The sequence below is a fragment of the Myodes glareolus genome, chromosome 3 (assembly GCF_982192425.1).
Source record: "Myodes glareolus chromosome 3, mMyoGla1.1, whole genome shotgun sequence".
NCBI lineage: Eukaryota > Metazoa > Chordata > Mammalia > Rodentia > Cricetidae > Myodes > Myodes glareolus.
This window is the reverse complement of record NC_142028.1, coordinates 2,294,981-2,317,246: the sequence shown is the minus strand read 5'-3', so window position 1 is coordinate 2,317,246 and position 22,266 is coordinate 2,294,981. Positions and strand designations below refer to the sequence as shown.

Below are 22,266 nucleotides of genomic sequence, written 5' to 3'. Positions count from 1 at the left end.
AATTAATTTCTAACATTTATGCCTTCATTGCTATTTACTTTTGTAGAAAAGATGCAAATAGCATCAAGGTTTACTAAGGTAATAAACAGAAAATACATCAAAGATGCTTAGCACCAAGGTGGTTATATAAATATAAGGGAAAGCAAAATGACTTACAGTTATACCAGTAAATAAATATCTAGGATTTAACCACATTAATGCAAATTGTATCATTTAAAATTGGCAAAGTAACACAAAATTTTTCATCATTGGAATGAATATCAACATGTAGATTTGATAATAATTCATAATTATTAGTAAAAAATTCTCTAATCAGTTTTAATTTCTTTACATTAATTAGAGATTCCCAAAGTCATTTAATATTTTCTTTCACTAGATCTGTGAATGTGAGTTAATCAGTGTTTGTAAGGTTTTTTGTGGTTTTTATCAAAATTGTTCATAGGAATTTGGAGTCAAAAAGGGCTATCATTGATAGGGAACTGAAAGAATGGATAATTGAACTTCTAGAATGTAATGCAGAAATGCAATTTTTGTTAAAACTTGAGAAATCTAGTCCATCATTGGTTGTCCAGGTATCAGGTAAATTAGAAGTCTATCCTCCCAGTGGCTGTAGATTTGAAACTAGTTTTTGATGCGTTATTGTTACTTGAAATTCTATATACCTTTTCTGGTTCCTTCATAAAGGAACATGGAGAGCTTTACAAATGAACAAATTAATTAATTTATCATGTGAGAAAAAAGTGCCCATACTTGGCAGAATATTTTTGAATAGGAAACATATATAAGACATCAAAATGTTGATGGATCTATGGTATCAAAGATTACAGTCCAATTTAATCTAAGAAAGTGTACACTTTCAGTTACATTCAACTGTCTTACTGTATATAAAATGAAGCTACATTTAGGTATGTGTCAGAAACCACTGATTTCAGACAAATGAAATCATTGGTAGGTTGATCACAGTAATTTCTTTGTCATCTAGTGGTTCCTTACCTCAATTAATAACAGAGCTGAAAATTTGGTTCAGTGATTGAATACTTCTTTTCCATCAGGAAGCCTAAGTTTCATTCTTCAGTGCTACAAAGAAATCATAACTACAAATTTAAAATATTTTCTGTGGTAATATTTCTTAATAATAACAAAAACAAACACTGACAGATATATATATTTATATATGTGTGCGTGTGTATTGATTTAATTTGTATTTCCTGTTATACTAAAATTTGAATGACAAGAAAAAGGAGTTCTCTAAAATTTAAAATTAACTTGGGAAAGGAGTTGTCCCCAGGGTAAAGAACACTTTTTTAAAATAGAATAGCATGTTTTGTCAGGAGAATATATATATTTTGGATGGTATTTGACCTCTGTTTCAAATAAAGGAAAACTCTTGACTTTAGAAAAAGAAAACTCTTTATAATTTTACTATTTTATATCAATAAATCAAGGTAAGAATAACAATTTACCTAATTCCAAACAGCACAGACTATATTTAAAAGACAACAAGTTTGTGTTCTTATATTTTTATATTTATAATATTAACATTTGGATAAAATTACACAATGTAATTAAAAGAAGCTTTAGAAATCATTTCTGCTAAGATTTTCATGACTTTCCTGATATTTGGTATATAAGATCCTAATAAAACAATATATACTGTTCTATGTAATATGGAAGAATAATACATTAAGGAACATGGTTATCAATATAGTATGTGCTAAGTTGTGTTACATTGTTATTTTATATTAAGTATATATTTAAATGTTTCAATGATATAACATTTGGGGAACATATATTCTAAAAATCCACCTATCAAAAGTAGAGAATGAAAATATTGATTGAAGTTCATTTCAGGGGCTTGACACTTACAGTGATTGAAATAGCTCCTTGTGGCAGACTGTTAAGATCTTACAGAAGTGAATCTAAAAATTTTATAGAAATATTAGTATATTTTCATTTGGTTCTACAGAATTTTGTCATTAGAAAACTATTCAGAATTAAGACAATTGTATAAAGATACATTTATATGTTTTTATATAATTTTTAATTTTTTGAAATATAATTACCATAATGGACTTAAATAAAAAATCACACGCTTATCTCAGTAGATGCAGAAAAGTCCATACCTATTTTTATTTAATATTCATTTTGATTTCTAAAGTTCGTTAGTAAAACTTAATACGATCTATATCAAGAATTTTAATTAATATCACAAGGTCTATATTAAAATAATCGTTTCAAAGGTAATAGCTGCTAATATTTATAAAATATTAATTAAATTTCTACCAAATTTCTTCTTAGTATAAAAATGAGAGTTTAAAGGTTGTTAACCGACATACCTACACACAAAGACAAGAGAGAGACAGAAAGGCAGAGACAGAAACACAGGGAGAAATGTTAAGTAATTTGAGGCAGTTTGTTTTAGTAATTAGTGTCTATAACTTGCTAACAGAAGCTGAGGATATAGCTTGGGGGTAGACAGCTCGTTTAGAATTCATAAAGACACGCCTTCATCTATTGCACCATAACCAAATGAAACTACAGAGTATGTACTATTTGGAAAAAGATTTAATCACTATTTCTTTTGATTTACAAATAGTTTTAGAAATATCTATAAATATAAAGAATATGAATTCTGATGGCATAGATTTTTACACCAAACTTCCCAAAATTTAAAATATAAAATATCTCATCTAATGTAGTTCTGAGCTTATCATTAATTTTTATTTAAATTTTCAATATATGAATTTGCATGTATTCAGAATTATTGGGTGAAAAGGAGTTTAGAAAACCAAATGAAAAATAGGATAAATTTTAAGTGAATAAAAACTATTTCTATGTATATATCTTGATAAACACTTACATATATATGCAAATATATTTACACAAACACATATATATGTATATATATTTACAAGCAGAACTGAGAACATGCAAATATCTAAATGTGAAGACATCAGTTTCAGAATTTTATAACAAAGATAAGGATAAGGAAGTGTTCTTGTTGAATCATCTCTACAGATGAAACACACACGCATCAAGGAAGAGAACAATGCTTCCACAGTGACACAGTTTCTCCTCCTCGGATTCTCTGACCTTCCCAACCTCCAGGGCTTTCTCTTTGGAATGTTCTCCATAATGTATTTAATTAACCTAATTGGAAATATCTTCATAATTGTGATAACCAGAATTGATCCTACACTACACAAACCCATGTATTTTTTCCTGACAAATTTCTCTTTTCTGGAAATCTGTTATGTATCGGTCACTCTGCCTAGGATTCTGTATAGCATTTGGACCCAGGACAGAAGCATTTCTCTTCTGGCCTGTGCCACACAAATGTGTTTCTTCCTAGTGCTGGCAGTCACTGAAAGTATTCTCCTGGCTGTGATGTCCTATGACCGCTATGTGGCCATCTGCAATCCTCTACACTATCCTCTGGTAATGAACCCAACAAAATGTACACTCCTACCAGTAGGCTCCTGGCTTGGTGGCATGCCTTTCCAGCTAGGGCAAACCTGTCAGATATTTTCCCTCCATTTCTGTAAATCTAACAAGATAGACCACTTCTTCTGTGACATACCCCCTGTACTTAAGCTGGCCTGTGGAGATATTTCTCTTAATGAGCTATATGTCTATGTAGTGGCTATATTGCTTGCTGCAATCCCTTTTATATTAATATTAACATCATACAGCAAAATAATTGCCACCATTATGAGATTGCCAACTGCTCAAGGACGGGCAAAAGCCTTCTCCACATGTTCTTCCCATCTGGTGGTGGTGATTTTGTTTTTTGTCTCTGCATCTATTACCTACTTAATGCCAAAGACAGCACATTCTGCATTAACTGACAAACTTCTCTCTCTTTTTTACACCATTGTGACCCCCATGTTCAACCCCATGATATACAGCCTTAGGAACAAGGATGTAATTGCAGCTCTGAGAAGATTATTGCATAGAGCGTAGTGCAATGGACTTATGTACAGTGATTGAATGCAACCACAGTTCTACCATAGACTCTTACATCTATATTTGCACTTTGAGATGTTAATTACTGTTATGACCTCTCTTAGTTACTTTTAAAAATTAGTATAACATTACTTTCCATAGAATACACTAACTAAAATGTTAGATTGTTAAAGTTGTATGAGTGTTAAAGTTAGTGAGACTGTTAAATGAAATGTGTTCTTTCATTTTTTTCTACCCATGTTTAATATATTCCCTATTTCTATCAAAACTCACCTCCTCCAATCTAATTCTTCCCCACATGTATATCTTTTTGTTTTGTTTCATATATGATGGAGATAAACTGACATCCACTATATAACCGTATGTTTGAATATATTATGCCTAATCAACTGAGTGCATTGACTCCTTCTCTCACTGAATTTGCTAGCAGATAAGATTTCTGTAGGCAGAGGATGTTTCCTCTTCATTTTCATAACTTATATTTGATGAGTCCAGTTTCATTCAGGCTCAGTGAAGGGAAGAGTAGAAGCTGTTTGTTCAAAATCTCTTTTACTTTCTCAAGATCAAGTGTTGATATTTTCTAACTGCTTTCCCCTTCCTGTCACTCTCCATTTCTTTTGTGTCTCCTTTCCTAATATTCCTAGAACTTTATTTGGTATATAGGTGTCTTTTACAGAACTGAGTATGCAATTCTTATCTATTGTTAACGGTTTAAGCAGGTATGTTTATGCACATTCGCCATGAAGAAAATGCAATGTGTATCACAATCTCTGTATAAATACAGTAAGCTTAATCAGTCTATTTTCATGTGAAATATCTATAAATCTAAACTGCATGATCTACAAAGACTAGCAACCAAAGAGAGAGGTCTCATGTGTGCAGTAACACCATTGTAGAGGTGAAAGTTTAGCTTTATAGGAATAAGAAATAAATTTCTGCAAATGGCTTTTTAAACATTTAAAATTAAATTTCCTTGTAAGTTTTCTTACAATGTTATAGGATTTTTTTTTCTGCCCCTAGTACTGGTCTGTGGGTACTTTTGTATTTACTTGCTAAATATGATATATCCAGTGTACAATATCAGCATGAATTCTTATCAGCTTCCCTCACCCAATGTTCAGCGAATGATGAAAGATTGAGCATAAATTTGTAAAAGCCATACAATGAGAAATAGAAGTCTGGTAGCTTGAATTTAATTGACTCCCATAATCTAATTGGGATTGGAACTACAATAAAATATGGTTTTGTTGGAGTACATATGGAGGAAGGGTGCCACTTTAGGGAGAAGGCTTGCTTTGCTCAAGTTACTTTCCAAAGTCTCAGACAATTTCTTTCCATCTGCAAAATGTAAGAGTCTCAGCTACTCCAATAGCACCACATCTGCCTCCATGCTTCCATGTTGCACACCATGATGGGAACAGACAGAACCTCTGAACCAGTAATCTGCAGTTTCAGTTAAATATTTTCCTGTATAAGTGTTACCATAGTCATGGTGCCTTTTCACAACAATGAAAATGCTAACTGAAACAGAAGTTGGTGATTGGAAACTTCGGAGGGGGTATGATAGGCCTGTTCATGTTTTTGTTTGGAGTAATATATGCTTTGGACATTTGAGTTAGGAAAGCGGCAAGATACTTTCATCGCTGTTAAATGAGCCATAAGTAGGAGCATGTAAAACAGTATTACTAAAGTTGAATTGATGAATTATGGGAATCAAGAGGTTTCAGAGGAGAAAAATGATATTATGTGACCTAGAGACTGGCTTTGTGATTTTTTTTTGAGGAAATAACTGCTTTTTGCCCTTGTCTGAAGAATCTGTCTGTAGCTAAATTGAGTAGTATTGGGGTAACTTGTTTGGCAGAGAAATTTTTAAAACAGCTTAGTATACACACTGCTCTGTAGTTATTAGTGGCAGCTGTAATACAGTTTGTAATAAAAGGTAGCAAGCTGAGCAGAGTAAATTACAAAATGTAAATTTTGAGGAGAAAAGTGCTTAAGGAAGTACAATGGAGCTAAGTCCCATGTTCAAGAAGATAAATGGATTAAGAAATGAAATATATGGAGTGCTCACAATGACAAAATACCACCCAGATAAGATTCCAACTTGTGAAAGGAAACAAAAGGAAAACTTACTGATGGATATGCTGGGGAACACCTTTTATCCCAAAACTAAGTAGACCGAGGCTGGTGTATCTCTGAATTTGAGGGCACACTGATCTACAGAACAAATTTCAGGAGAATCATGCTTAGGCAGTGAAGGACAGAAAGCTGATAAAGATCTAATGGAATGAATGGAAAATGTTCCAGACCCTTTAAGCAGCAGAGCTCAGCACCTTCAGCCACACGATTCTGGCTTAGGGTTAAAGATAGAAGAAATGTGTTAGGGGATTTGCCTCCATGTTTCAAGAAAGCTGCTGAAGTCTGGCATGTGTCATGATTGCCTTTGAAGGCAGGCCTAGTAAAGGTGTCACTGTGTGAAGCTTTAAAGTTGATGCCTGGATGGAGAACAAAGATGTTAGAGACACGAGTCATGAGTTAATGGGATGTCTGCCTAGGAGAGCTGGTAAATGGGAGAGGAGCCAGGCCAGGAAAAGAAAGTGTTTGCAGTCACCAAAATCGAACAGAGTTGAGATCAGGAATACACTCTGGCATTAGAAACAGAGATTTAGAGTCTGAGATTTGCCCAGCTGGTTTTAAATCTTGCTATTGTCCCTTCCCTGCATTTTTGAATGGTAATATATATCCTATGCTATTGGATGTTGGAAGTACATAATTTGCATTTTGATTTTGACTTTTGCATGCAGTTATAGTTAAGAGACTGAATGAACCTCAGGAGAGACTTTGAACATTGGGTTTTAATACATTGGTGAGTCTGTGATACACTATGGAGACTTTTGAAAATGGATGAAATGCATATTCGTTATGACATTTTTACAAGATTATGAGGCCACAGAGTGGAATGTGGCAGTTTGAATGTAAATTGACACTTAATCTCACAGAAAGTGACCATTTCCTGGAATTTTACTTCTGATTTGCCCGTGAAGCCCCCAACAGACCTGTGCTATTGAATCACTGGCCTGCAGGTATTTGAGAAGCCTAGAAGCATTAGTGGATGGGGCTGAGTTTGAGCCATTTGCAAAAGGCCTGATTTTATTGCTTATATATCATCTAGAGAATCTTCATTTAATTTTCTTATCTTTCAAGAGATACATTTCCTATAATTCTTCTAGTATTATGATGTTCTACCTCCTCATGGAAACAGATATACAGAAAAAATGTCTGTCATATTTACCCTTTTAAATCAAGGGCCTTAAAAAATTACCCGTGTCTTTAACCGATTTCTATCAGGTATTTAGTCATAGCAATTATAAAAATAATTACTGCAAATATTTTTGAACCTTTTTATGACTACAACTTAAAAGAAAAAAACATTCAACATATGCTTTCAGTTCTTGACATTAAACTCATTTTGTATACAACTTAAGGCTTTTTTGATATCAGTAACTCCTTCTTTTTGTTTGGTTTTCTATTTTCAAGACAAAGGTTCTCTGTATAGTTTGGGTGTCTGTCATAGAACTAATTCTTGTAGACCAGGCTTTCAATGAACTCAAAAAAATCCTCCGACCTCTGTATCCCAATAGCTGGAATTAATGGTGTGTGCCACCACTGCCCAGCAGTATATCCTCTTTTATTTTAACAATTTTTTTTCCTTCACGGAGGAATGGACCGACAAAGTTACACATCAAAATATCTACACCTCAGACATTTTTTAAAATGGGATGATAAATATAAATACACAAGTTCTCTTTCTTTCTCTTTCCCTCTCTCTCTAATTGGAGCATTATGGAAGATCAGAAGTTGAAGGTCATCCTCAAGCTACATAGTGAGTTCAATACCATCTGACTCAAAAAACATTAAAATACTGTAAATTCATTTTAATTCTTCATTGTAATTGCACATAAAATTCTGAATTTAATTTTTCTAGCTCTCTCTGAACCATTATTCACAGAATATGTGACCTAACTACTAAATCAAATTCCCTTATCATTATAAATATTTAAGGAAGAAGCTATGAATGAATGCAACTGAATGATGGCCTTTGAGCATCGAAACAAACAAGCCACAGTAAATTTGACTCTCCTCTATTTGTGAAAGCATTGTCATTTCAGTTTTTATGCCTCCAAGCTTTTGATGTTACCACAATACTCTTTGATTATTTAAATAATTAACTTAATAAATACCCAAAGTTTTTCATCAATGAAAATCTTCTAGTACGGTTTTTAAATTGAACTCAAAACTTATAGAAGCGATCATTACACGTAGGGTAAATATCATAAATGATGAGTGTCCCGGGGTATTAGTGAACATAGAGTGAAGTTATTTGGATGATTCAGAAACTTTTTACTGCAAGTTAATGAAGCCTACTTGCAATTGTATAATTACTTTGCTGTGCAGGGAAGACAGGCAGCATTAGAAAGTGTCTTACCAGTATTGCACTCTACTGAATCTCAAGAGAATGCATAAGCCTTTACAGATATGTAATGAATCAGTGTTTTCTCATTCTTTTTCAGATAAAAATTCAAATAGATGTTTTAGCCACAGAAATGACTGCAAATACTACATGTTTTCCTTACATTATTAATCCCATGCATTTGCTTTATTGACACAAAGGAACTTATTAGAGGGAAATATAAAGATGGTTTACTTTTTAAGGAGTTATTAAAAAGTCATATCTGCTCATTCATTTTGAAATTGTAAATATTTGTTCAATGCTTATTATTTAGTATATCATGCAATTAACTTGGTCAACAATCGTAAAAGTATGTGAACAGAAATACTTTATAGAAAATGGAAATTAATAAAAGACTAACTAGAAAACATTACATTGCTACATACTATGACTATAATTAAGTATTTTAAGTAAGTGCCTTAAATATGCTAAGGATTATGTTCAGTTTTTAAAAATTAATCAGAGAGAATGTGGCAATCAACATGAAGTAAAATCAAGGTCTTTGAAAAATCTATGTCAAGAAAACTGTCCATGTCATCTTTATATGTAATTCAATCAGTAATAAAGATACTGAAATTATTATATAGTGTTCCAAGTCATCTTCTTAAATATTGTTTTAAAATAGTTATTGTTTTTATTTCTCTCTTTCTTTCTCATTCTTTCCTTTCTATAATTGTTGAAATGCAGTCTTTTTCTTCCCTTCCTTTCTTTTTTCCTCCTTCCCACTTCCCTCCCTCACTCCTTTCCTCCCTCCCTCACTCCCTCCTTTGCTTCCTCTCTCTTTCTTCTCTTTGAAGTGGAGAACTAACATGGTGGCTTAAATAAAAGCTTTATTTGTGTTCATAGCATCAGTGTTCCAGAGTTCCTGCTTTTTCACTCATTCTCTTATTTTACATTTTATAACATTTGAAGTCCTTTGATATTAGTACATGAAAGATTGAGTCTCACTGCCCTTTGATTTTCATTTGTTTATGATGAGTAATGGGGAGCATTTTATCATATAATTGCAATATATTTACCATATCTGTCTTAATCAGATTAATGCCTACTCAAGGTTTTTAATCATTTCCAACAGCATCATTATTTTGAATCTTGTTGCTAAATAGTTGTATGGATTCTCCAAATGTATTGGTTATGTTTTGTATCCAATTGACACAATCTATAGTATTTGGGAAAAAGGATTCACGGTTGAGAAAAACCATCCACCATAATAGTCTGGCAAATGTGTTCATCTCTTACATTAGTAAATTATGGGGGAGCATCCAGCTTACTGTGGGTGGTGCAACTTGTGGGCACACTTTTCTAGGGTGTGTAAAAATGCAAGGTGAGTATGAGGACTGAGCCCAAAGGCAGTATGCTTTTGTAGCTTTTGAATCAATATTCAAAATTCAAAATATTCTTGCCTCAATATTCCTACACTTATTTCCTTAAATTATGGAGTGTGATGTAGTGCTATCAGTTGAAGTAAACCCTCTCTTTCATTGTTGGTTTTTGAGAATATTCTTTATCACAGCAAAAGAAGCTCTTAAGACAATTGTGATTTTTGTCTCATATTTAAAGTTTGGAATTGTTTTCTTCTGACTTTTTCTTTGGTTGGTGCTTAAATTATCGGGCAGGAGCTATTGAATTTGAGATTCGTACCAACTCATTTCTGCTTGTATTAACAAATTTTTGATATTGTATCTACATAGTAACCACCATGGTTATTAGTCTATATCTTTTTTAATGATTTCATGTCTTAAATGTATTTTTAAAAATTAAAAGATTTTTTAATGTGTGGTTGAGGTGCACACCTTTAATCTCAGCACTCAGGAGGCAGAGGCAGGCAGATCTGTGAGTTTGAGGCCAGCCTGGTCTACAAGAGCTAGTTCAGGACATGCTCCAAACTACAGAGAAACCCTGTCTCAATAAAACCAAAAAATAAAAAATAAAAGATCTTTATTTGAATTATATATTACATATTAAACCCACATACAAACAGCCACACATATATGACGTTAAAGATTAAATGAAGAAAAACAGACTTTTGAAAATGGATCTTATTATATAGCTCCAAATGTCCTGGAATGCTCTGTGTACATGAGACTGGCATTGAACTCACAGAGATGCACGAGCTTCTGCCATTATAGTACTGATTGCCATCAAAATTGGCATTAGGTAGTATTTCAAAGTAGTTTCAATTTGCATTTCCCTGATGGTCAATGATATTCAAGTGTTGCTCATTTGTTGGTAGTCAAATTTTCTCATTTTTATTTATTTTTACCCTTTTATTAAATGTAAAATATTTTCTCACATAATATAATGTGAAGACAGGTTTTCCTCTGTCTTTTCTTCCCAGTTTCTTCACACCTCCTTTTGCATCCAGATCTTGGATGAGCCAAGGCAATGGTAAAGTAAAAGGGTCTGAAGAGAAAGCAGTAGATCAGAGAGCCACTGGTTTACATATTCAGGATTCCCATAAAAGTACTAAACTCAAAGTTATCGTGTATATCCATAGGATCTGGTGCAAACCTGGATAGGACCTGTACATGATGCTATTTAGTCTGTGTGAGTTCATGTGCTCTTTGCTCAATTGTTTTAGAGGATTGTGTTCTCCTGGTCTTCTACCTCCATTATGTCTTCCCACTCCCTATTCCTTCCCTTCTTTGAGGTTCATTTATCTCTGGAGAGGTATTTTTTGGGGACATCTGTGTTCTTCAAGGTCTCTTTTTTCGGCATAAAGACTTACTGTGGGTCTGTATTTTATTTGCCTCTATAGTAGTAGAAAATCTCTGATGGTGGCTAAATAAGGCACTGATTCATGAGTATAGCAGAATATCATTAGAAGCTATTTTATTTTATACTTTAAACCAATAATATTTAGTTTGCCTTAGATCTCCTGGTTATCTAGACTGGATCTTTGTCACCCAAGCCGTGTCAAGTGTGAGTTTTATCTCATTGACTGGGCTGCAAGTCAAATCAGATCCTGGTTGGTTACTTACACAAGGTTAGTTCCTCTATTGCCCTAGCATATTTTGCTGATAGGACAGATTGTAAATCAAAGGTTTCATGGTTGGTTTTATGTTTTCTTTTCTCTTTTAACAGTCCCCAGAGTATGTTTCCATGCCATAGGAACTAGAATGTAGTTATGAAGTTTCTATTTAAGTCCCATCTCATGATCTCCGTAGTGAATGAGTTCCCTTAGTGTAGTTTTCAGCAATGAATGAATCCTTGTCAGTTTGTAGAGAACAACCTACTGTTTTGGCAATAGCCTAGGTTGTTTGTGTATTTACATGGGAATGTGTTAGACATCAGTTCAATTGTATTATGATGCATGATTAATAGAAACTCAGAAACAGATATTAGGGTTCAACCTGAAGACCAGAAATGCAAAGCAGCCAGCCACTGACTCTTACCTCAACCTCAGTCTGAAAATGGTAACCCTGCCTCCAGTGATCTCAGAATGAGACTGTGGCTGAGAGTTGTCTCCTTCCATTTTATAATCCTCTCTAGTTCTGGGAATAAGGGCGTACGTCACTACCACCTGGTTTCTATGAAAAGCTAGTGTGGCTACTGGGATTAAATGTGCCTGTTACTGCAGCCTGGTCTTTAAGGCAGGCCAGTATGGCAGATTTACTTTTCTGATCTTCAAGCAAGCTTTATTTATTAAAATAGAAATTAAATGTCACTGCAGTATTAAATTATTCCAGGCACTGGAAGCTTAGTTTGATGACAATTGATCACCAATAGTAGCTCATTCTTGGCCATTATTTCCAGACTTCATTAGGATTGCCTTTGTCATTATTGGAAATTTCCACTGATTCTGGTTTCCATTCTACAATGCAAATTCTCTTCAGTTCTAGCTATCCTGTTCCTCCCTCCCTCCTCTAATCCCATCTTCCTGCCCACTTCTATCCTGATCCTCATGTTGTAGACCCCGCCTTTTCTCCACAGCTCTAATCCACTCATAACACCTATTCTGTTTCCCCCTCCCAGGGATCTCCACCTTCCCCATTCCCTATTCCTTCTTCTATGCCAAGACTCTCTGAGTTTCTAATGTAGCTCTATTATCATTTATTTAATGACTAATATATATCTGCAGGTTTTTTGAAAAATCCTGCTCAAAGGCCACCTTCAGAGTATTTAAAAAAAATCCATGAATGCGGCAAGGGCTAGACATTTTTGTCTGAGAGTGACTAAGGAAATATATTCTTTCTGATGGTAAATTTCTTTTTAAATTCATTTTGAATAATCTTTATCTGAAGAATCTCTTTGCAGAGTTACATCTCTTTACATATAGTGCAGACATTTCTTTACATGCAGATTTCTCTCTTCTACACAGCCATACATAACTACAGTTACATCTATGTTCACACTGTGATACTCTCCACACATTCTCCCTACATTCTTCACACAGCAACATACCTTCACATTTTTTCTTTACACAGCCACATCTCTCTCCACACAGTTACATTCTCTACACAGCCATATACTTCTTCTGCATTGTTGTGCATCTCATCTGCACAGATTTCTCACCATTTGGTCACATATGTTTCTACACACGCATCCCTCCTACTTATGTAACTCTCTTATACACAGCACATTTTCTATATTTCTCTACCTATTCAACTATATCTAATCTCTCTCTCTCTCTCTCTCTCTCTCTCTCTCTCTCTCTCTCCATGCTTTTTCCATTTCTCCATTTCTTTTTCAGCATACCCACACTTCTGTCACATTTCTCCCCTCCTACTGCAATCTCTGAACAAATATGAACCACATTTTCAGGGTCACACAGCACTTTTTGAGTAAACAATAAGGAACTGAGTCATTCTGATCACACAGTTCCTCTCAGGCTAGGGAGGTCGTGCTCACCAGGCACAGTGAATAAATAAGCAGGTAGCTCTGACTGATCAGGGCTCCCAGACAAAAATGACATTGAAATTCAGAACTTAAACAATAAACAGTTAGGTGGCTTAACCTTGAGGCTAAGGAGAACATGCTGAAAGTTCTTTATTGCAGGAGGTCATGTATACCAAAGTTGTTTCATGCCTGATTTTGAATTAACAATAAACCTTTCTTTTTTAATTGTTTCACATGAAAACTTAAAGGACAGGGAAGGACAACTTTTTTGTATTTGTATGTATATAACATTCTCACAAACAACTACAGATGTTACCAGATATTATTATTCTTATACAACTTAGTTTTTAAATACCTGACTTTCTAGCCTTTTCAAGTGTTAGGATTAAGTGTAGAGACTCGCAGTGTATGCTTGTATGTACGTGTCTATCTATCATGTATCTGTCTGTCTGTCTATCATTTATCTATCTATCTATCTATCTATCTATCTATCTATCTATCTATCTATCTATCTATCTATCCTCAATCTCCCTGTCTATCATCTGCCTATTTTCTATGCTTTTTTTCCTCAATCATCTATAGTCTCACATTTCTATAATCAACCTTACCATTATTTTGCTCTTTATCATTTTTCTAGCTTTCCATCTTTTATCATCATCTATCAAATATCAGCAAATTTATCTTTTTGTCTTTCAAATAATTATCTATTATTCATCCTTCTCTTTCACAGAAAAACACCAACAGTCATCAATCATCTGTCTAGACATTATCTCTTTAAATATTTATCATATATCTTTCTGTTAACCATTCACCCAGCTTCATCTATTTATCTATATATTAACTGTTACCCACGTGTATCTGCTAACTATCCAATTAATTATTAGTCTTTTATCATATATCTATCTTCTATATACTGATCTCTATGATGCCTTTATCATATATCTACTGATCTATCATTTACCTCCTATGTATGTAGTTACCCAACCTATTTATATTACATCTATTTATCTGTTTATCTATCATCTCTATCCATCTATCCATCTATCTATCTATCTATCTATCTATCTATCTATCTATCTATCATCTATCTATCACCTGTCATGTATCACATTTCAACAATATGCTTACTTATCTATGTGCTTGTTTGTTGTGTAAATGTAGTATTCTACTTTTGTCCTTTGGGGAATTATAACTAATATTGAAGAAAAGAGTATTAAATAATTATACAGAAATATTGTTTAGCAGTGAGTTACTTTCATGCTTCCATATTCAGGAATTGATATGTTATTGAAAAGATGTAAAATTAGGAATAACTTACAGAATATACTGACAGGACATGATATGAACTGCTTCTATAAATGTATAAAATATTTTTGATATGGATTTTATAACAAACATTTTAAGAGGTAGATTTCTTTGAAGACTCTTCAGATTTAGTTGAAGACTCTTCAGATAGCATTTTTGTTCTTGATAAACTAAGAGGGATGATGGCATTGGATCATTCATTCTAACATCATTATATTAAGTACTAAAAGAAGAGGATAAACAGAATATTGTCTAGGAAGTTGCAAGGCTAAGATTTCCTGACAAAAAAACATTCAAATTTAGTTTTTGATTAGCTAATATACAGTATTGTTGATCTTTCAAATTTGCAAGATTAATACTGTTAATAATAAGGGATTGATAGCACGAAACATTTACATGCTAAAAAATCACTGAGATACACTTAGAGAACAGTTCAACATCACTAGCCATCAGGGAAACATAAATCAAAATTACTTTGAGATACTATTTTACACCCATCAGAATGGCTAAGATTAAAAACACATATGACAGCCTAAGTTGGAAAGGATGTGAAATAAGGTGAAGACTCTTTTAGTGATGGTAGGAGTGCAGGCTTGTACAGAAAGACAATTTGAACGTTGGTACAGAGTTTACTCAGAAAATTGAGTATCCGTCTACCTTAAATCCAATCATCAGTGGATATTAGCTATAATATTAAGGATAACAAGGCACAATATATAGCATCAGAGAATCTAGGTATCAAGGAGTATCCAAAGGTTTATCTTTCTGAGACTGGGTTAACTCACTCAGTATAATTTTTTTCTACTTTCATCCATTTGCCTGAAAACTTGGGTATTTACACAAAAGATGCTTTATCATATGCTCAACTATGTCCTTTAATAGCATTATTCATAATTGCCAGAACCTAGAAACAACATAGATGCCACTTATCTGAAGAGTAGACAAAGAACTTGTGGTTTATTTCCATAATGGAGTATTATTCAGTGTTTAGAAGAAACAGCATCATGATATAGTGAAGTTTTCATTCAAAATGTGTGCAGTAATTATGCTGATTTTCCCAGTTATTATGTTCATGTGCAATAAAAATGAGAACCAATCAAAAACATTTGGATGCATTATATGTGCATTGTTGTAAAAGGAGCAGCAGGCTGCGTCCCGCCACCCAGCTCCCAGCTAGCTTTATCTGAAATAACTACATGGAAACTGTATTCTTTTAAACACTGCCTGACTCATTATCTGTAGCCTCTTATTGGCTAATTCTCATATCTTGCTTAAACCCATATTTAGTAATCTGTGTAGCACCACGAGGTGGTGGCTTACCGGGAAAGATCCTAACCTGTGTCTGTCTTAGAGAGGAGAGTCATGGCGACTGACTCATTGCCTTCTTCCCAGCATTCTGTTCTGTCTACTCCACCCACCTAAGGGCAAAGGCAGTCTCTTTATTAACCAATGAAAGTAACGCATAGACAGATGACCCTCCTCCATCAATTTCCCTTTTTCTCTTTAAGCAAAAAGGTTTTAATTTTAACATAGCAAAATTACATATAACAAAACAGTTACAGAGCAAGAATTATAGTTACTATATCTATATCTATTTTATCTTTTATCATAACTAAAGAAAACTATAACTATAACTAACCATTCTTCAACTCCATCAAAGACTCCAGAAGGATATAATATTACCTAAGTAAACGAGAAGTAAACAACTACCAAACTCTAGAAATGACAGAGACATCTCGCTGTCTGGACAGTCACCCAAAGTTTTTTGTACTGTTGGGGCATCCATCTTCAGCCTACAGGCCCATAGTTTCCAGCAGACATTTCCATGATGCAGGAAGTTTTAAAAGCAGTTCATTCATTATCTTCTGTGTCCTGCAGAATGTCTCACAGACTCTTTCATGAATCAGGAACCCTGAAAGACCATCTCACCTTTAGGCAAGTTCAGCAGTCTTCTCTCTGTGGGTTTTCTGTGTCCAGTTCATGCAACAGTCCAGGAAAGAGTAGTTTCTTGCCAAAATGCCTAACCAAAACCATAAGGAGACTCTTCGATGCCCATCTTCCTCTTGAAGTAGATTGCTGCTGCCAGGAGCAGATGTGTCTCATTGACATGAAAATCCCTAAGTTATTAAAACATTGAATGTCATATTCTGCAGACTTTGAAAGATATGAAGAATGCCTATTTGATATATATCTATGCACATCTAGAAAGTCTGACTAACATGACTACAACCTTGATTATTATTGATGATTATCCATTAACAACCTATATTTTCTAATTATATATTACATTTTTAAAAGAACTACACAATCACAATACCTTAATAAATATCAAAAATACATATACATTTAACAAAATTTACCTTAAAATCCATACCAATACAAATTATTTATATCTCTATCATATCCCCCTCAAATGTAAAAGAACATTTATAAACAATATCTGGGAATATGGAAGTAGTTATTTCTCTCTAAACTTCTTCCTGATGTATAGGGGCATTGTTAATCAGGTCCTTCATGATATAACCTCTGTGCCAGGTTCATCTCAGTCGGCAGTTGAGTGAAGTAATTTTCTGAAGTTGTTCATGGTAAACTTTCAGGAGGTCGTGGTTTATCATACCATATTGGGATAGACGCAATCCACAGGGTCCCATGCTCTGTGAAAACAAAAGAAGAATCTCTTTTCCAAAGTATCATATCCTTAGATCCAAATTCTGAAGTCATAATACCCTTTTATCCATTCTGGTTTATTTTGGCAGCCCATATAATGAAATGTTTCTCTGTACTTAGCTCCTTCACAGTCAAAAATTTTAAAGAAAACATAATATACAGAATGTAAACTCTCTGTGAATTTTGCATTTTTATGTGGTTTATTTTTATTTATTTCTTTTCTATAACTATCTGTACTCTCTTTCTTTACAGACTTTACCCTTTTTTAAAGATATTAACTTTATTCTCTATATTCCTTTTCTTCTCTCTCCCAAGCCTACATACAGTCATCCAACACTGTGACTCATTTAGAGGTCTTTTATGTCTGAATCTGTCCTATTGTGAATCTGTAATTTTTTACAATCCAGGAGCATTTATGGTTTGCAGTTTTAAATCTCTAAGCACTTAAGAATCTAAAGCTGTGACATTACTAGGTCAAAAACAGGTAGTGCCTGCTTGCCCTTCCCAGCCGAACATGGGTGAGCTGCTCCTGCCTCTGAGCCTTGCAAATTACACTTCAAGCATGGCAGAGGCACTTGTACCTCTGAGCCACAGCACGCAATGACTCCCTTTTAGGCATACAGTGAGTCTAGTTGCCATCAAACAAATCGTAGCACTTTACTCCAAATGATCCATTCAAAAGCTCTGTCTCCAGCAAGTGCCAGACAAAGATTGCAATGGCGGCACAGCCCAGAAACTGGTATTTCAAAACCCCCACTTTCAAGTATACCTGATCCCACTGCTTACTCCGACAGGAAGCTGAGCCGTGGACATGGTCTCAGCTACTTTGTTCCTGACCCCGAGTGGGCACACACACATCTGGGCCCAGAAATGTTACATAGCCGGAGTTTGCACCGGCTGCATGGCCCATGAAGCTGCATTTTTAAATGACACAGCTTTTTCTCTGCTGCTGTTGCTGAATCAGGAAATCTCTCTACAGCATGCCCTAGCAAACAGCAAAAAACTGTGTTAAACTCTCTCTCTCCCCTTTTTTAAGTCCTCTCAGGTTTTCTTTTTTTTTTTTTTGAAAGTTTATTAAATTATAAAAGTTTCCATTTCCGCCCCTCCTCCCAACACCCTCCCACTCCCCCCACTCCCTCTCCTCCTCCCTCTCCATCCCTAAGAGCAGTCAGGGTTTTCTGCCCTGTGGGAAGTTCAAGTTCCTCCCCCCTCCCTCCAGGTCCAGGGAGGTGAGTATCCAAACAGACTGGATCCCCAAAATCCAGTATATGCGGAGGAAACAAGTCCCAGAGTCATTGTCAATGGCTTTTCAGAAAGACCCCAAGCCAGCCACATTCAGAGAATCCGGCCACATTCAGAGAATCTGGCTGGATCACGTGGTTGTTCAGTACCAGTCCAACTGGCCTTGGTGAACTCTCATTAGATCAGGCCCCTTGTATCAGTGGGTGATTGCACCCGTCAAGGTCCTGATTTCCTTTTTCATGTTCTTCCTCCTTCTGCTCCTCATTTGGACCGTGGGGGACTCAGTCCGGTGCTCCAATGTGGGTCTCCATCTGTATCTCCATCCATCGTCGGATGAAGGTTCTCTCTGATCTTGCCTTCTTTGCTCATGTTCTCTTTCCTTCTGCTTCTCGTTTGGACCTAGGGAGTTAAGTCCAGTGTTCCAAGGTGGGTCTCTGTCTCTATCTCCATCCATCGTCAGATGAAGGTTCTACGATGATAAGCAAAATATTCATCAGTATGGTTATGGACCAAGGCCAGTTCAGGCACTCTCTCCTCTGTCCATCGGAGGGGTGAGTTTGCTCGGACTTTCCCAGACCCCATAGATTCCCAGGCCACCCTGCAGTGCTGGCTCCACCCTGCTAAGCTCTCCCGCCTGCCATCCCAGCTTCCATCCAGGTACAAATTCCTATATTTCTCCCTTCTCTCTGGGACCATAAAATTTCCCCAGCTCAGCTGCCTTGCGCACTGGGCCTGGGCTGTAGGCGCATCGTGGCAGGAGGCAGTTCCTGTGTCTTAAAACCCTCTCAGGTTTTCAAGTGGATTTAGTTACCACATTGGAGCACCACTCTGTTAAATTTACTTTCCCTTTTTTTTAAGCCCTCTCAGGTTTTACATGGAGTTCATTACTATGCTGTGCGCCATTTGTAGAAGGAGCAGTGGGCTGCATTCCTGCCTGGCTCCCGCATGGCTAGCTTTAAACCCAGAAATAACAACACACAAACTGTATTCATTTAAAATACTGTTTGGCCCACTATTTCCAGCCTCTTATTGGCTAATTCTCACATCTTGCTTTAACCCACATTTATTAATCTGTGTAGTACCATGAGGTGGTAGCTTACCGGGAAGGAGCCTAACTTGCATCTGTCTCAGAGAAGAGAGTCATGGCAACTGACCCATTGCCTTCTTCCAAGCATTCTGTTCTGTCTACTCTAACCACCTAAGGGCTGGCCTATCAAAAAGCCAAGGCAGTATCTTTATTAACCAATGAAAGTAACACATAGACAGAAGACCCTTCTACATCAGTGCATGTTTTTAGATTCAGTATAGAGTATGCACCCTCTACTTAGCGTTTGTTTGACCACTCTATTTCTGGTTGATCATTAGAGTAATGACCTCTCTTGTGTCTTTTTCTACGTTTTTTCATAGGAAATTATTTTTCTTGTGTTATCAATTCAAATGATCTGCCGCTGAAATATTATCACTAACAATGAAAAAAATATACAATGTATCATAAATAATTTGAAGAAGTTAAATGAATCTTATGCATACTTAACAAGATTTCTCTGCATTTAGATCAGTTTTAGGAACTTGTCAGTAACAATTAGACAAGACAAAGGGCTGATATTCAAGTCATCCATGAGAAGAAAATATCAAATGCTATCTGAAGGAACAATGGACCAGTTTACACTGAAAGTCAGAAGTTCAATGTTAAAGAGAACCAGAAGATTTGCAGGTGTAAATCAAAATTACCATTGCAAATACACAAGGTTGATTAAACTATTAAAAGTTTAATTTCCCCAAGTTTTATAATACTATGAATGCATTTATTACTTTGACTGTCTTATACAACTTTTCCCAATAGCTGTAGTCTCCAAAGAAAAAAATGATGGGGACAGAACCTAGAAGAAATGTCCAAGAGACTACTGGTCTTGGTATATTCCTCAGAGACAAAGTTACAATAAGCTAATGACAGAATCAAACAGATTTGATCATTAAGTTATCCCACAATGAATATATTGCTGATGTTTTCCACATTATACATCTCAGAGAAAAAATGTATCTTAATGAATAAGGAATAATTTCATGATAGTTAAGACTAAAGAACCTGCTTTAGGAGCATGAAAAATAACTGGCTTTATTACTTGGATAACACAAATGAAAATATAACCTATAGTATATTAGACAATTCTTCCTAAAATTGGGGTAATATATTTATTTGCTCAGCACATATTAAAGGTAAGCAATATTTGAATCACCTATTTAATTACAGTGGATTTTTTTCTAACCTCATGATCAAAAATTATCACACATAATAAAAATGTTTCAATTCAATTTATTTCATTAGATTAATTTTCTAAATTCTAAATATGATAGCCATACCTATAAGAAACTATCTCTAATTATTGTCATGGGATTGTGATTTCAAATGAAAATATTTTGTGGTTGAAAAATTGATTGGTATTTCTTGAAATTTATTGCTATTGCTAAGAATATTGAAACCGAAATAATATTTTATGTTTTGTTGTCCATAATGTTATTTGAACTTTCTATGAGACTTTGGACTCTTGGATTACAAGACTCATACAGAATTCATCCATCTCCACAGTATGTAGGTTATTAAAACACTGTTTTCCTTCAGCTACTCATAAAAAACTGCAGATAACGGTATTGATTTGAAACACATTAAATAATACATATAAGGAACTCACTAACACAGCACTTAGTACATAAGAAAAATCTCAGAAACTGTCAGTGGAAGGGCAAAATCTGATTAATCAGATTTGTCTGTTTATTCTTTAAATTTATTCATAGTTGCCATAAAAGAGTAAAACAAGAAATCAGGGAAAGGTGATTTTCTTTTTATGGAGAAAACACATTTTCAGTAATGATAGTATAGGAACCATAGTTTCCAACTAGAAACTGAGAAGGAATCATTTGTTGTTGCCTGAAAGAGTCCTTAAGTACAATGATAGAAATGATCAAAATAGGTTCCTTTGAGGATACTATATTTTATATTGTGACTTGGATCCCATATTTAATATGCTTGTGTTTTTATAACAAAGTCCTCATCTAGTATTAGGTGAAAACACAGCTACTCAGCCTGAAAGCTTTATTCTTTTCAAGAAGGGGTTTCTCTTAGTTGTGGTTGCTTCTAATATCACTCAGTGTATGATAAGCTATTAATTCTAAGCTTAGTATTTTTGCTGATTCTCATTAACTGAATAAAATGGGGATACAAAGGTGGGATGATAGTGCAGGAGAATTGTCTGTATTCTGTCAATCATGTTTTAAATAAACACTGATTGTCCAGGCAGAAAGTATAGGCAGGAAAACCAGACAGGGAGTAGAAATGATGCAATGAGAACAGGAGAATTCTGGGAAGGAGCAAGTTGATTCCTCCTACTCCTGACCAGACCACCGAATCAGCAGGATGTGTCCTGCCCCTCTGAGAAGGGTACTGAACTATGTGGCTAACATAGAACAGAATAATGAGTTAATATAAGCTACAAGAGCTAATAAGTAGCCTGACCTAATGGGCCAATCAGCTTTATAACTTACAGAGATCTCTGTGTGATTTTCTTTGGGACTTGCTGGCTGTGAGGTACCAGGCGAGACAAAAAACCCAAAAAGAAAGCCCCCTCATGTTACAGGACAATAACGTGGGCTAAAATTATAATGAAAATGAGAAGTAAGAAGTAAGCAATAAGTAAACACCTACTGAGATTAGAGCTGTTCATAGCCTATGCTATTCCTGT

General features: G+C 35.0%; 1 protein-coding gene across 1 annotated transcript; it reads left to right on the top strand.

The window, feature by feature from the left end:
• Positions 1-3,009: 3,009 nt before the first annotated feature.
• Positions 3,010-3,963, top strand: LOC125399281 (olfactory receptor 10AG1-like). Its single transcript, XM_048432761.2, has one exon. It carries the CDS (start codon positions 3,019-3,021, stop codon positions 3,961-3,963), a length of 945 nt encoding a protein of 314 aa, XP_048288718.2. The 5' UTR covers positions 3,010-3,018.
• Positions 3,964-22,266: the final 18,303 nt, after the last annotated feature.

Coding starts and splice junctions, on each gene's coding strand:
- LOC125399281 (XM_048432761.2), top strand. CDS start 3,019: ATGAAACACACACGCATCAAGGAAGAGAACAATGCTTCCACAGTGACA.